This window comes from Carettochelys insculpta, chromosome 13 (genome assembly GCF_033958435.1).
Source record: "Carettochelys insculpta isolate YL-2023 chromosome 13, ASM3395843v1, whole genome shotgun sequence".
Lineage (NCBI taxonomy): Eukaryota > Metazoa > Chordata > Testudines > Carettochelyidae > Carettochelys > Carettochelys insculpta.
In genome coordinates this window covers 21876486-21892747 of record NC_134149.1, presented here as the reverse complement: position 1 = coordinate 21892747, position 16262 = coordinate 21876486, and the positions used below count along the sequence as shown (strand labels likewise).

The following is a 16262-nucleotide window of genomic DNA, read 5'->3' as shown; positions in this document are numbered from 1 at the left end:
AGTGGACATCACACTCCAACTTCTTCTTAGCTTCATTGACCAAAAGAATCTGTGGAAGCCAATTTTATGTTTGTCAGGCCAGTGTCCCTTAACTCAAGGTGCTTATTTAACTTTTAGGAGGCTGTCTTCCTCATGGGAGCCAAGAAGGAGTAAAAAAAAAAAAAAAAAATCCAAAGATCATAACATCTGTTGCTAGAACTACAGAATACGTCTCTGTTCCCTATAGCGTCTTTAGTGTATTACACTGAAATGATTTTGAAAGTTAAATAGCATAAGCATTAGCAATAGTTCAGAGTATAAAAATTATAGAAGAGAGAAAAGAACATGCAGTGCTTCACGAGAGCAGAGTAACCTTATAAAGTTGGTGCTTTAAAAATACTATATTATTGTTGTGCATTTCATTCTCCCAAACTTTCCATTTTCCTTTCTAGAGTTATTTGATAATTATATGCAGCAGGATGCACATGAATTCCTGAACTACCTACTAAACACTATTGCTGACTTACTACAAGAAGAGAAAAAACAGGAGAAGCAGAATGGCAAACTCCAGAATGGCAGCATTGAGAGTGAGGAAGGAGACAAGACTGATCTGACATGGGTCCATGAAATCTTCCAAGGAACACTAACCAACGAAACCAGATGTCTTAACTGTGAAGCTGTATGTTGAAAACCAAACATTTTATTTATATTGTTTTTCTAGAGGCACTGGACCCATTTTCTCAAGTTCAAAACATGTTTTTCATGTATTAGGGTAGATGAAATTCAACACTTTTAGACTAAAAATTGAACCTAACCATTTTTATGGCTGTATCACCTGTACATTCAAACTAGTACTCACTTTGATATGTTTCTTTAGTAAAAGCAGTGTCCTTTCTTTCCCCATTCCTACCACAGTAGTTTGCACCTGGTAGGAACTGCGTTTTGGTCCTGTTGCAATTTCTGGTGACAGTCATACTGTATGTTGTGTTTCCACAAGAATTACTCATCATCTATTTAGCTTACAATAGCTGAATTTACCTGTTGGTGTTGGGATATGAAAGAGACAAGATAGGTGAGGTATTTTTATTAGACCAGTTTCTGTTGGTGAAAGAGACAAGGTTTGAGCTGCACGCACCTCTTCTTCGGGTCTGAGAGGCCCCCTGAATTTGTGTTAACCACTTGTTTTCAAGTCAAAAAATTACATTTCTTATTATTGATTCATAATCACTGCATTGAGAATGGTTTGGGTTACCATCTGTCCCATATTTGGTGGGACGGTCCTGTATTTGGGACGCAAAAAGGCGTCTCTACTTATTTTTCTAAAAGGGACTAATTGTCCCATATTTGGGCCCTCCCTGCACTGACCTTTTCTGCCAGCAGTTGCACAGGCACACCTGCTGGCTGGAGAGCACGTAGGTCACTTCCCTGAGCCTCCGGGAAGTGGGGAGGGGAGTGTGGGCAGCTGCTGTGTCTCTGCTACTTCCCCAGGGCTCCTGGGAAGGGCCAGCAGCTGCTGCTTCCCTGGGGCTGCGGGGGGAGACTAGCGGCTGCTGCCTTCTCCCCAGCTCCCCAGGGCTTGGTGGAGCAAGGAGGAGCTGCCCCTCCCCACCATAGCTCCCTGTCCCATATTTGGGAGATATGGTCGTCCTAAGAATGAAAGAATTGCTTTTGGGCTAGGAATTTGTACTTAGCCCTGTAATCATTGGTTTAACTGGACTTCAAGCAAATGAAAAGTCCTACTGAGAGGAAAAGAAAAAGCATTATGATGTTGTCGCAACACTTTCTGATGACTCTGGTACTAGTCATTGTTCTAAATCTAAACTATGGTTATGCTCTAAGAAGAGACTTCCTAAAAATGTCACAAAATGGGGTTCTTTCTCAGGGATTTAGAGACTAAATATGATTGCCTCACAAGCTGAAAGATTGTTTTCTGAAGGAACGGGTGTGTTCACTCACCTCTGCATTTGAACATCCAACTCTTTTCCTCCTCCCCACTTCTAAAGAATATTTGTATTGCTGTACAAAGTAAAATAGAATCCATGTAAAGTCAGTCTAGCCTTCAGAAGGTTGTCAGTAGTAAAAATTTTGTTTTGTCAGTAACATAAGCGACATGCCTTGCAGGCACATGGGAAAGAGATGTTATTCAAGGAAGTTCCTTTTTTTAATAGTCTCCTTTTGCTCTATAACTATCCTTATAGTTTCAGCATTTCTTGAGTAGTTCAGGAAGTGGCTTCCTATTGCATTTATACATTCATCGAATTATGAAACTTCCAGGTGTGGTCACAACATCTAAAACATGTCAGGGACTTAAAACAATTCTAAATGAGCCAGATTCCAAGCTGCAATGAAGTGTTTTTTTTTTAAGGTTAGTAGCAAAGATGAGGACTTCCTGGACCTATCGGTTGATGTGGAACAAAATACATCCATTACACACTGCCTCAGGTAAATGAAAAGGAGTCTGGCTGGAAGAGACGCATACACACATTCTCAATGGAGTGGCTACTTCAGGCATTCTGTTGTGCTGCAATTTAGGATCCAAGTTTACCATTAACTAATACATTCTGCTCAAGATCCTGTTATAGAGAGCGTTTACCAAAAGCATAAGAATTATTCATTTAATTGTGTCTTCTGAAGCTGTCCTGCTACTTCCCATTCAGACTTTCTCAAAACTACGTATACATTTTTCTTTTCAAAATATTTTTACTTTGTCACTTTGCTGCTACATTTTACTGAAATGCCCTGTTTTTTTGCTCAAGAGGGGCCTAAGCTTCTGAGGACAGGCAGCTGGGCATTCCTGTTGAAGAGCTTTCTGCTTTAGAATTCATTCTCTGATTTCCTGTCAAAACCCAAGCTTATCAACCCATCACTACGCTGGATGCATCCCTTGGACCTGGCTTTTTAATAATAGATGATAATGGCTCTAATGATGAGTGAGTTGGCGGGGGGTGATTATCTGCTTTTGTGGGCAAATTCATGTGTTAATTTTTGTAGCTCCCCCCCCAATATAACACAAGTGGTGTGAACTGGATAATTGTACAACAAAAACCATGACAGCCTGCACTGCTGTGTGTTCTCCTTCTTGGTTTGACTTATGATCAGATACTGGCCAGTTTATATTCTGAAGGGAGCCATATCCAGATTTCCTTAGCTAGAAGCTTATATCTGTGACTGGGACAGGTGTGGTTAAAACCAGTGGTTGGGAGGTATTCTCATTAAGAGAAAGAAAGAGATCTTCATCTCTTGTCTGTGCCTTTTTTCTTGTTGGCAGCAGATGGGTACAGCAATAAGTACGTGGTTTGACTAAAGTTGTCACATGTTTGTAATTAATTATTTTGCTCTCAACTTCCGCAGGGGGTTCAGTAATACCGAGACTTTATGCAGTGAATATAAATACTACTGTGAGCAGTGTCGCAGTAAACAGGAAGCACAGAAGAGGTAAGGTTAGGATATACAGAAAAGTATTAATGTTCTCTCTTGGTGGGGGTAGGTGTTTGTGTAAATTTACATTGTTAATCCAATGGCAATTCTTTGAAACAATGAAACTGGTCATATTCTCATTGGGGGGGATCTGTGCATGGGGAGGTGTCAAGGATAATATAAATTTGGAGCAGCACTTATAATCAGAGGAGACCCAAACAGATAAGTTTTTTTTCATTCCTCCCCTAAAGAACTGTCAGACATTGCTCCTTTCTCCCTGTTAGTTATAATCTGTTTGAAGTCTCCAGAGCTTTTCCCCCTTCAGCCATAGATGTTGTAGAAAATCTGCTTTTCTCATTTCTTAGTTAATAGCAGCCAGGCCAGCAGGGCAAAGGTTTATTCCATCTTTCACTCTCCCTGATAAGATGAAAGATGATGTATTCAGAGTAGACAAGCAGCTGTCTTGCGTGTGAACGCCAGTTGTGCTACAAATCTTTTCTGCTTGTACAAAAAGCAGCTTCTCACAGGTCATCTTCCTTAAAACTGAATTTCAGATTAAACATTTTTTGAATAATTTAACCATAAATTCTAATTATTTTTTAAAAAGTTGTATCTCACTTAAGGGGCATTTTCTAATGTGGTGTTCCTTTTTTAACATATTTTATGGTCCAGAATGAGAGTGAAGAAGTTGCCCATGATTCTAGCTCTGCACTTAAAAAGGTTCAAGTACATGGACCAGCTGCATCGATACACCAAACTCTCGTACCGTGTAGTCTTTCCCTTGGAGCTTCGGCTCTTTAATACTTCAGGAGATGCTACAAATCCTGACAGAATGTATGACCTTGTGGCTGTAGTTGTTCACTGTGGCAGGTATGTTTCCTATGTTTTCTGAGTTTGAAATGAGTTTCCATGAAAATTAACTCATCTTGCCATTCATGTAGTTCTGTGTACCAGTGTAGCAGCTGACAGCGTAGCAATCTCAGCAACATCTGAGCTAAGAACTGAAAGAAAGAAAAGGTTTTCACATCTAAACATTTTTGGGACATATTTTCGACCCATTTTTCTGTTGTGTGTAGTCTCATCCTTGCTCTTTTTATATAGCTTTAAAATATACTAAAGCTGCTCTGAAGGCTACATGAAATAAAGCAATTCTTGGAAGAATACAGTTATCAAAATAAAATCAGTTTATATGTTGCAACTTGTTAGGTTGCTACAAAGTTATTTAAAAAACTGGTGCCACCAAGTGGTTGAATTGTGTGTTGCCAATATTTAAATCAGCTACATCGTTTTGATGCAGTATAGTTAACACTTAATTGAACACCAGCTATTTGGTTTTAAAAACTTGGTGCAAATAGAGAAGTCAGTGCACTATATAAGAGGAGATCAAATGTTATTCACAGAAGTAAAAAATGAAGAATGTTTGCACTGTATTGAGACTGTGCTTGCATAGCTATGCCAGGCTAGCCCTGCAGATTAGACTCAGCGTAGGTTAACAAAAGAGATTTTTCTGTTGGTGTAAAGACACTATCTCTGTGAACAAAGCTGGCTACATCAAAAGCAAACCACTTTGGTCAACATAGCTGTGTGTAGTTACGTTGGTTTTAAGGTTTTTCCTGTCTGCACCCCCCCCCCAAAAAAAGGGCGGGGCGGGAGCCAAAGCTAGCAAAAGGTCTATAGAATGTTTCCAGTCTGTCGGGGTTGATGTAAGAGCCAACAAAACCAATTTCTGCTGGTATCTGTTGAATTTATTTATATTTCATGTGCTTCTAATCCCCATGATACTGTGGTGTAGCTCTGACATAAATTTTCATCACCATATTGATGTTGCGAAAGAGGATTCTGTCTTACAGACTTTTTCATCTGTGTTTTAAGGTCTGGATCCTAAATTTACTATCTGACATGCATGACTATAACCTTCAGTAATCATATGTAGAATGGTGGATAGTATGATTTTTGCCTTATGGAAGGGGTCAAAAGTTGTGCTCTAGAACTACTATTTATTTAAATAAAATATTTTAGATCTTTTAAAACGTCTGTTTTGAATGCTGTGATAACTTCATTGTAATTTACTCATTCTAAACAAAAAAGGCTTCAGTTAGAAATGAAGTTAATTTCATTAATTTTATGACACGGAACGGGGCCACAGAATCACTTTCTCACCCACAGCACACTGGAACCAGGGCTGCCTTGGCCCAGCAGGAGCACCCCCACCATGCAGTGCACCCAAGGCCCATATGGGTGGGAGCTGCTCCAGATGCAACAGCGTACCCCCACCACCTGCGGCAGCACCCTGAGCATGGATGCTCTACCTGGCCCGGAGCAGCCCTGGTCCCCAGCATGCTGCAAGTGGGGACACTCCAGCCTGACCAGAATAGCCGTTGTCTGCGGCAGGGGAGTCCACACCAGCCCAGCTGCACTGGAACAGCCTCACCTACCCCCAACCTGTTTAGTCTCTTAACCAGTTAAACCTAGCATCTGACTAGTTAACCAATTAAACGGGATGTTACATCCCTACTTCCAGCAGCAGAATACTGAGAGCACATAAGAGAGGGGTCTCTGCACTCAGTTCTGGTGATTGTGCCACAAAAACTGGGAGAAGCAATTGCACAGAAAGTCTAGCTGAGTGCTGTAGCCCTTGTCTGAGCATGCTCCATACAGCGGGAATCTTCAGAGAACATAGCTTTCAAAGTCGCACAAGTCAGTATTGAGCAAGTATAAACTAAGATTTTTTCCCCCCAAAAAAAGGTACTAGTTTGGCTGATTTGGGCATTTTTGTCATAAGAAGTACAAATGACACATCCATATTACCAAATTTCAAGGTCTTGGCCCAAAGCAAAGGGGCCCTACAGCTTCTTGCCCAAATTGTTCTGTGGAATTTTTAACATGGTCCAAATGACAAAATGTCCTTAATCTCATTCTGAAAAATGGCCAAAATTTTTGCTGAAATTTAGTTGTCTTTATTTTTAAGTAAATCTTAGGTCAGGCGTGTCCAGCCCGCAGGCCGCATGCGGCCCTGGACAGCTAGTAATGCGGCCCCACAAGATCATAAACTTTTAACATTATTATGTGATTTATATACATTAACTATATTGTATATTTTATATGCGGCCCAAGACAATTCCTCTTCACTCAATGCGGCCCAGGCAAGCCAAAAGGTTGGACACCCATGTCTTAGGTAGATACCAAGATTGGACAGTTTTAGCAAACTGTTACAGTTAGGCAGAGTTACAGGCATTGAAAATAAGCTCTTACCAGTACTTTCCAGTGTGAACCACTTATAATAGCTTGAGTTAATTGCAAGTGTTTTGCTTTTCATATGTAGGCATCAGAATAATACATTTTTAACCTTTTTTCTGGCAGTGGTCCAAATCGTGGACATTATATCACCATAGTTAAGAGCCATGGCTTTTGGTTGCTGTTTGATGATGACATTGTAGAGGTAGGTATGCAGATTGCTTTTATGCTCTAACAGTATGGATAGTATCATTTTCCGGCTATGTGCAGGGGTCCTGTTTCAGTATGTTGGATTGCACTGTATCCAGGAAAGAAATTTGTATCAAAATCTGTGCAGGGGGAGTGCGTGTGAGGGGATAGTCAACTCGGAGGCAGATTGGTGTACGTAGAACTGCGCTCAGCTCACGGGCTGCCTTCGTGACTTGGCAGAATGAGGATGACATGTATTTGATACAATCATGACTGACCTGTTAAGAATGTAAAACACAAGGGTATGTTTTTCCCACATCTTAGGCTCCCTCTTGAGACCAGTTTGCTTTCTAAAGTCAGTGGCTTGATCCTATATATTTCTGATGGCTGTAGTTCAACAGTAAATTCAACACCCTTTCATCTTGTTTTGTAAATGTGTATCTAAAAGGAAGAATTCTTGAGTTTTGCCACTGATAAGTAGCAAGAATTGTGGAAAAAGTTAGAAAATCAGAGACTTGTGAGAATATGGGTAGTTAGATACTGACGATATTCATGAGATTTTTTGATCTTTGGCAGAGTAGTTAGATATATTTTAGCTAAACTAAACTACTTCAGTGTTCCACAAAATATCATGCCTACAAATTTTTTGAGTGTGTATCTAAAATATATTCACAGATACATAGCCACAAGGATTGCACTTCATGCACAAATCCTGAACAGGCATTTTGTTGCCTCTCCCATTGAGCTCTGTTTTAACAAATGATGAAGGTTCATCTTTTGGTCTTTTTTAGATCATGCTTTAAAATTAGTCCAGTCTCTGATTAGTAATAGCACTAAGATAATGCCTTTAAAACGTTTATGGTTGTAAAGAGGCCATAAATTAGCCATGTAGTTCTATATTCTTAGTCAATGTCTTCCATGTAATATTTGCTGATTTTCGGGGCCAAAGCAAACCTTCTGTCTGAAAACACTGATAGCAGTTGTGCAGAGCCATGAGTAAGAACAGAATTCCATTTAATCTCTTGTGTGCTGGCTTGGTCTAGAACAGGGGGTAAGCAAACGTTTTACATCAGGTCCCATTTTTTGTCCCTGAAGTTAGCTGGGACCCACAACCTGTCTAACGTAATCCAAGCAGACAGAAATTTTGGTTATGTTCATATGGGAAAAAAAAAATGGCACGTGCAAGAAAATAAGTATGCAGAATGTAAAAACGTTATTAATTGCTATAGACATACAAATATACAGACATAAAAACAGTAACAAGTTTCAACATTTTTAATGAGATGGATGAGCCTGAGATCCCACAGCCGATCATGCTGTGCCCCTCTTATGAAATTTCAGGCCCCACCCCAAGGGACCTGCCTCCCACTTTGCAAACCCCTGGTCTAGGTGATGCACAGAAGTAGATTTGTCTAGAAAGAGGCAAGATTTTCATTCATTTTTCTTACTTAAGCCATACTTTAAAGTAAGGTGAAACTTTATCGTTGACATCATCACCTCATTGGCCTGACAATAGCACTGTTCATTTGCATTACTACTCTCTTGAATCTTCAGTGTGCTACTCAAGGTGAGGAATACAGAATGTACCTCTTGTAAGCTTAGCCTATCCCATGAGGAAATATCAGGAGTTTGCATGTATTTTGCTGACAGTTCTCTGGTCTCCTGGGAAAAGTCTGCAATCTAGACATAGCTGTAAAGCTGGAGATTTAGCAGTTGAAAAATCCCCTTGCAAGTGGTAAGTGTTCCCATATAAGGCTGTGGGACAGAGGCATCTCATCAGTTTCTGCAGGATGAGAGTTTTCATTTAAAACAAGTTCCTGTCCCCTAAATTGTGAAAGCCACAGTTGAAAATCTGGAGGTAGAAACGTTTGGCACACGTGAAGTCTGGGGACAAAAGTCCTGTTGACGTCCAATCCCAATGGGATGAGCAGAGACTATTCCTATCAGGGAACTCCAGTCAATGACCATCTTTTATATCTGTGTCTAGCTGATATGTGCCTGATAAACTTTAAGTTCCCCCTGACACTTCTCCTCCAGAAAAGCAATCTGTTTCCTGTCCATACAGCACCCCTGAATCATGTGTGTTTGGGGATCATCCTGACTACTGCAGTGGTTAGTGAATTGGGGTATCCTACACTTCAGGCTCTAACAGGAGTGGGGGGTCTGTAGCTCTTCTTATCTCCTATTTCGTTGTTTGAGTCATCCTATTACTGTAATAAGCTTTTGCTACTGCTGCTGCTCTAGCTTGTCCAAGAAACTACAGAGTGAAATTGAAATGCTTGTCAGCTTCATTGCTCCCCACAAGATTTTGAATAGCAGCTCGGAAACTGACCATTGTGGTTTCATGTCATGTTGCTGCTGGTTGGAATCACAGAGAGACTGTAGAAAACTCTGTACTTCCTTGGATCAAGTTCAGAAATATATATTCACAATCACAAGGCTTGAAAAAAGCAATTAAATATTAAGCTTAGATTCTCTAGAAGTAGCAGGCACAGGCATTATAATTTACTGGGTGGTAGAGGGGAGGGAGGTGCCTACACATCAATGACAAACAGGCAAGTAGAATAGGCTGAACAAAACTCGGGAGCAGTGTTCCCTTAATTTTTTCCATCCGGTGGCAGAATACATTTTATTATGTGCACTAAGCAATGTATGGATGTGCACCACCAGTAGAAACACATGCTGCTGGCGGTGGGCGCTCTGCTAAGCAGCTGGGTGGCACTTGAATCTCTCCTGGGTGGCCACCCAAGCACTCAGCATAGAGGGAACACTACTCTTGAGTAGACTGGTGGAAAATAATCCTGCTCTGGAAGGGGCAAGAGACAAGGTAATCAAATAATTACTTTCTGTCATTAATTTGTTGTTCTGTGAATAGTGAATGTGGGAATGAGCTGGGATGCATAGCTATGCTACCAAAGAATCTAAAAATATCTGTGGGAACAAGGGAATCCATAAGAATATTTCCAGATTACAGTCAAAATAAATTTGATTTCTTGGTGAGTTAGTTGGCATCCAAATTAAATTAAACAGGAGAGAATGTTTGCAGAGCTGCCGGAGAAATCTGTTAGTGAATATACTTTTTTATGAATATTTATTTTTTCTGTTAGCGTGACTGATACTTGTCTGCTGAATATCCATTTACAAGGCTTTCTAGGAAAAGAATTTGGGGGAAAATAAAGATTATTTTTCCTGTATACTTAACCTCAGAATTCAGAGAATTTTAAAATATGTGCATTTGTCTTGTTTCAAATAATATTCAGCGTCTTTCCATTCTGTGTTTGTTGCATCTTCCTGGCAACTTACCAAGTGTATATTGCCCCATGCTCCTAAGGTGCATGGTAAAAAGAAAAGTACTGGCCTAAACAAGCAGGTAATGTGCTCTCTCTTCAAAATCGAGTGCACCCACAGGCAGGTTTCATTTTTGCAACGAGTACTCTCACAACAATGCCCAGAACAATTGCTGAAGCTGCTTCATCTATGCAGACAGTATTCAGAGAACCAGGTTTTTCCACTGCACATAAACATACTCAGGAGCACATTGGTTGTTCTTTGAGTATCTTCTACAGAAATTCACACACTCAGTTCAGCCTGTGCACTGTGCCTTTTCTTACCTGGAAACTTCTAGAAAGCATTGGTGATTGGTACTGCAGGCAAGCTCCCTTGTGGTACTGATAGTTCAGTGTGATCATTCTACATGGAACTGCAATGCTAGCCTCTGGTTCCTGAAGGATGTCTAAAGGAGTCCCTTAGATTTCTCTAGCTGCTATTCTGTTTGCTCCACTCTTTGCTGTTGCTAAATTCTGCTGCTTTAATTATGGCTGCAAAGTGAAGTTACGTCATTGCAGTTAATTTCAATGCTAAGTGTTTTTGTTGTTTCTCTGTACTGGGCACTGCTATTTCCAAGGTAATCAGCTTCAAATGATGCCTGCCGTAATATGAAAATGTCCTTAACAGGCCTGCATACATAATGGTTCCTATGTCCCATTGAGCTATACATGTTAAGAAAGTGACTTTTATGCTACCTTAACCCCAAGGCCCAAATGGACTAGGAATCTCAGGTTTGGATACACCCTTAAATCAGCACAGTAAAAGGTTAGAGTTGGCATTGACCGTTTATTCCTTGCTTAACGCCATGTGGAAGTCTGAATCCCAAGAGACCCAGATCTGTTTACACTTCCAAATACTATGATGGCATGATGCCATTGCTCTCTCGCTCTCTCTCAGAACTGAGGTATAGGGAAGTAAAAGAAGAAAGGACATTCGTCTCGTCTGAAATATTCAACTCCATGTGGATCTGTAAACTCAGAACAAAGATGTTATCAGTTCTGAGAGACTCTTTGATACCAAGGATTTCATCTCCTGCCTATTCTGTATTAATAGCCATTTTGGTGCTGATAAGGTTCAGTTTGAGGCCTTCTCCTGTGTCCTCTGAGCATTCAAGCAGAAAAGATTCCTTGTTTTTTTCCACCCAAAGCAGAGTTTCTTCTTTGGACCAAGAATTTTGGTCCTGTGGTATCCCAAGGCCATTTTGGCTCCCACATGGCATCGTATTAAAGATTACGCAGAGATTCTTTCGTATTCTGAGTTTCTGGTTCCCAAATCTTCTATTTTGGGACTAATAGTGGAAATTACAGTTTGTCATTTCTAGACTGATTTCCTGTTGGCTCCCCACCTCAGGCTGTCATCTAATCCTTGTAGATTGGGTGATCTAAAAGCATTTCAAAATACTAAAGGAACCATTGTCTGCTCAGCAGCACCAGTAATGATCATTCTTTCCAGTGTTTCAGTCTCTGTTCTGGCTCCCCATTGACTGCACAATCAAATTCAGTCTTACATAGGATTAGCTCTTGCCGCCTGAGACTTCTCTTCCTGACGCTCGCCTCTCAGGACCACTGCAACAATAAAATTGTTGATTGATAATGAGAAATGACTCAGTCTCAGAAGACGGACCAAAATTATGACGTTCATACCCACAGAAGAGACTGACCATAGACTTCACCACTCTGAGAGCAAAATGCAAAACTCATTTATCTGGCTCTGCATTCCTGCAATAACGTTCTCTCAATTTTAAATTATGTATAGACAAAAAAATCTATTCCTGCCTATACTGAAGAGAAGCCATTTGCTTATTTAAATAACCCATGAGGTTATCAACATCACGCTGTGCAGCACTGTACTAGATCCCAGGCAGAACGAACCCTGCAGCATTTGTTGTATACTCTTACATCGCTAATGTGAAAATAGGGACTGTTTGATGTTTTATTAATAGGTTGTCCGTACTAGTAACCAGTAGTGCAGGAATTGTCTTAATTTCTAAAGCCCCAGTGGCCTCCTCCAAGCTAGCAAGCCACTCATTTACACCACCTGTTGAATTTACCGAAAACTTTGTATGCACTTTTTATGCAGTAGATATATTTTCCTACGTTGATAAAAAGCCATTTTTCATCTGCCTGTAGGCTGCATGGCTTTGGGTAAGGGAAGGTAGTGACTCCAGAACTTGGTAGAGAGAGCTGAGGGTGAAAAGTCAGCTAGAATTCTTACAGCAGGCATTCATTGAACCCTTGTGTGTGCCCTATAGCTTCACAGTGCACTAATGGTTTCAATGTGCTAGTCTTTTAAATTTACCCTGATTTAATCTTTTCCAAAATTCAGCAGTTTAATTGTTTGATGAAGAAACATTTGTGTTAGGCCGTGTCTACACTAGCCCCAAACTTCGAAATGGCCATGCAAATGGCCATTTTGAAGTTTACTAATGAAGCGCTGAAATACATATTCAGCGCTTCATTAGCATGTGGGCAGCCGCAGCACTTCAAAATTGACGCGGCTCACCGCCGCGCGGCTCATCCTGACGGGACTCCTTTTCGAAAGGACCCCGGCTACTTCGAAGTCTCCTTATTCCTATCTGCTCATAGGAATAAGGGGACTTTGAAGTAGGTGGGGTCCTTTCGAAAAGGAGCCCCATCTGGATGAGCCACGCAGCAGCGAGCCGCGTCAATTTCAAAGTGCTGCGGCTGCCCACATGCTAATGAAGCGCTGAATATGTATTTCAGCGCTTCATTAATAAACTTCGAAATGGGCATTTGTGTGGCCATTTTGAAGTTTGGGGCTAATGTAGACACGGCCTTAGTGCATTAATACAGGGTAGCTTTCAGTCAATTTCTTCCATGTAATAAACTGAAAATAGTGTTTCCCTGGGGGCTGTGGGAACAGGGACTTTGCTCTATATAGCTTATTTTGAGTGGGTCTAATCTTATTGTCTTGTTGATTTGCAGAAAATTGATGCCCAGGCCATTGAAGAATTCTATGGGTTAACATCAGACATTTCCAAAAACTCAGAATCCGGATATATCCTCTTTTACCAGTCAAGAGACTAAAATTAAAATGACAAATGTGTACAAATGAAAGAAAAAAGGGATCAACGTTATGTCCCAAGTAGGACATCAGTGACAGCAGAAACAATTCCTCATCATTGCTGTAGGACCACGAGAGATCCAGCAGGGAGAAGAAAGGTAGACCTCCGTCATTTCTTGGAGGAGGAGTGCTGACTTCCATAACCAGAAGAGCTTTTGCTCTGATTTTTTTTCTGGGCTTTCTAAAACATTGCTAGCTTCCAAAATCTGTTACCTCTACTTGAAACCTGGCTGCTTATTTGTTCAAGAATGGAAGAAAGATTTGAAAAGTCACATTGTGGAATTTTTTACCTTTTGCTGTCAGCCTGAGGCTATACCATGAAGTCATTGTTGTTTTTCTGTATTTTAACAGAATGATTTTGATATTCAGTGTCATCTGAACACACATTTTGAGATATGAGCTGCAGCCAGTTGCTGGATATATTTGATGACTCACATGCAAAACAGTACAGTGCTAAAACATACTGGAAACATCAAGTCTGCAATATTTAAAAAGGTAGACAAAAAGCTATATCTGCAGCATTATAATTTCCTCAGTAGGTATCATCTTGGTTTTAGATAACACTAATAGCACTCTTTTTGGTATATTTTTAACTTTTCCAATTCTAGTTCCTTTCCAGAGGATGTAATTTTTTCCATATTCTACCTAGTCTGTTGTACTTTTTAAGTTTTTTCAGCACAAGTTTGGGTCAAAACTGCATTGCTGCAAATTTGAGGGGAGCAAAGAAGCAGCTGAGCATTTAAAAGTACATGTCTTGCAACCAGTCATTATAGAAGGATTAAAGTTATAATATTTCTTGGAGCTATTGCATAAGCCGAAAGTGCCCTCTTCTGAAACAGAATCTGTTCACCATTTCATTCACTATATAGTAAACAGATGCAGGATTGTTTCTGCCTATGATACTACACAGAAGCAGCACTAATCATGAAAAGTTAACCAAGGAAGGCACGTTTGCGTAACTAATTCAGTTGTTCCTGGTTTTTGAAATAAGAAATTTCCATTACGGAAAACAAACAAACAAATGAACAAAGATTAACAAATGCTACCTTGCAAAGAGTTCTGCATCTTGTTGAATAGTAAAAGAGAGGTTAGTTTTGTTGGTTGGTTTTGACATGGGAATCATTACCCCCTGAAAATGCTCTTCGATTTGATATACCACTATAGGCCTTGCTTGACAGGGGAAGAGTATGTTAGTCTTATGAAGACTGGATTTGTTACTATCCATTACACACATGTATATAATATAACCTGATGGATAATTAGAAAAGATTAAAGGGAATTTATAAGAAATTTCTGAAAACTTTATGCAATTTTCTTTTTTGAAAAGTCCTGTTACACTGCCAAAGCTTGTCAGAGCTGGCTCTAAACCATGAGTGGAAATTGATATTTTCCTTTCTTCATCTTCTACAAGAACACCAAAGCTGTCTTCTACCTTGTTAGTCTTAGTACAGCATTTCGTAGCACACACTGGTCATTGTTACCTATGAGGACATATAGTTTAGGCCATTCTCTAATTTGTGTGGGATAAACAGAATACTTTACCAAAATATTGTCCTCATGAAGACAACCCATCATATTCATGCAGTCCTTTATGGTGGCTGTACTCATTATCTGTTGTTCTCTTTCACACCTGAAAATATCCTGTTAGCAATTTCTTTATTTAAAATGGAAATTAATAAATATTAGCATATTCCAATTGGGTACAAGTTCCATTCTCTCCAACTTCTCCCTCCTCCAGAAGAAAAGATAGGAACGCTCAGTTCCTGATTTTTATTATGCAGAGTACTCTCATTTTCAGAGATGTAATCAGTAACTGTAAAGTCTTCTATGTCATCTTGTTATTCCTACTTGTGTGAAAATTGCCCTTGGTTAGAAGTCCTCTCCACATGTTCACAGGAAAACCCAGAGCCCATGGATGCTGACACTAAGAGGAATTGGTCATCAGTAACTTAAGCAAAAAGGAAAGCATGCTGAGTTTAAAAAGCAAATTTAAACAGTAAATACAAAAAAGTGGTGTGGAACACTATACATGTATTTTGTATATCTGGTGATACATTTTTACAAATAAAATACCTGATGTGAGAGAGAGAATATTGAAAGATATATATGCTAAAGATTAAAAGAAACAGTTAAAAGTGCACTTTTGCTACAGATTTATAAGGAAACTAAATGGGATTAAATTGGAAGTGTATGGTAAGATGTTACTTCTGTATAATTAATGACCCCCCCTACCTGTCTCCAATAAAAGTCATGTATGGTCACATGCACATGGCCCAAATGTTTTTCTTTGAATGGCATGAATCTCTCTTGAAGGTGAAAAATAAAAGCAATTGGTTAGTTTTGTTCACTTTTGTCAAGGGACCTTTTCTTTTACTTCTCTCTCTGGTAAATTTCCCAGAATATTTGCTGGTCACTAGTATCCACAAATCTCCTGCTTCCTCCTGTTCTATAATTGTTAGACTGTAGAAGGGAAGGCGGTGGGGATGGAAAGGCTGTGAAAAGTATTCTTTGTCTAAGGTAGCCAGTGCAGGACATTGCTGCTCAATATTTTGTTTTATTAATTTGGTATTAACACAAGTAAGGAGATTAAAAGTGTATCTGATGCCATATGTGTGCTTCAGATTGTACTGACAAAGATGAAGTCCCTACCCATGAAGAGTTTAACATGAGTTAGCCCACTTTACTCAATGGGAAGAGTTTATGGGTTCAGGTCAAAGTATAGGGAACATACAAGTAAATTATATGGGAACTGAAAGGTTCTGTCTCCAAAAAGCTTTTAAAATCAGAATACATTTGCTTTATCATCATGGGAGGTCCCATACTGGCAATAAGCAAATGGGGTCAAATTTTACTTCAGCACAAATGAGTGCAACATCCATTGATTTCAGTGGGAATTTTACCTGTTTGTGCTCAAAATGAATTTGGTCCATTGTAGTCTGATACAGTATAGCTCAGGCTGAAAGGGTCATGATTTGATTTTGTTTCTACTGAAATAACACTGGCCCAGATTTTGCCATTTTTGTTCATGCTCA

At 39.8% G+C, this 16262-nt stretch overlaps 1 protein-coding gene across 1 annotated transcript in view; it reads left to right on the top strand.

Annotated features, from left to right (window-relative positions):
* LOC142020273 (ubiquitin carboxyl-terminal hydrolase 12-like) overlaps positions 1-15495 on the top strand; it is a 44122-nt gene extending 28627 nt beyond the window's left edge. Inside the window, exons 4-9 of the mRNA XM_075007986.1 lie at positions 432-658; positions 2345-2421; positions 3331-3414; positions 4069-4266; positions 6757-6835; positions 13092-15495. Coding sequence (XP_074864087.1) covers positions 432-658; positions 2345-2421; positions 3331-3414; positions 4069-4266; positions 6757-6835; positions 13092-13193 — 767 coding nt within the window. The 3' untranslated portion in view covers positions 13194-15495. The remainder of the gene's footprint in view (positions 1-431; positions 659-2344; positions 2422-3330; positions 3415-4068; positions 4267-6756; positions 6836-13091) is intronic.
* Positions 15496-16262: the final 767 nt, after the last annotated feature.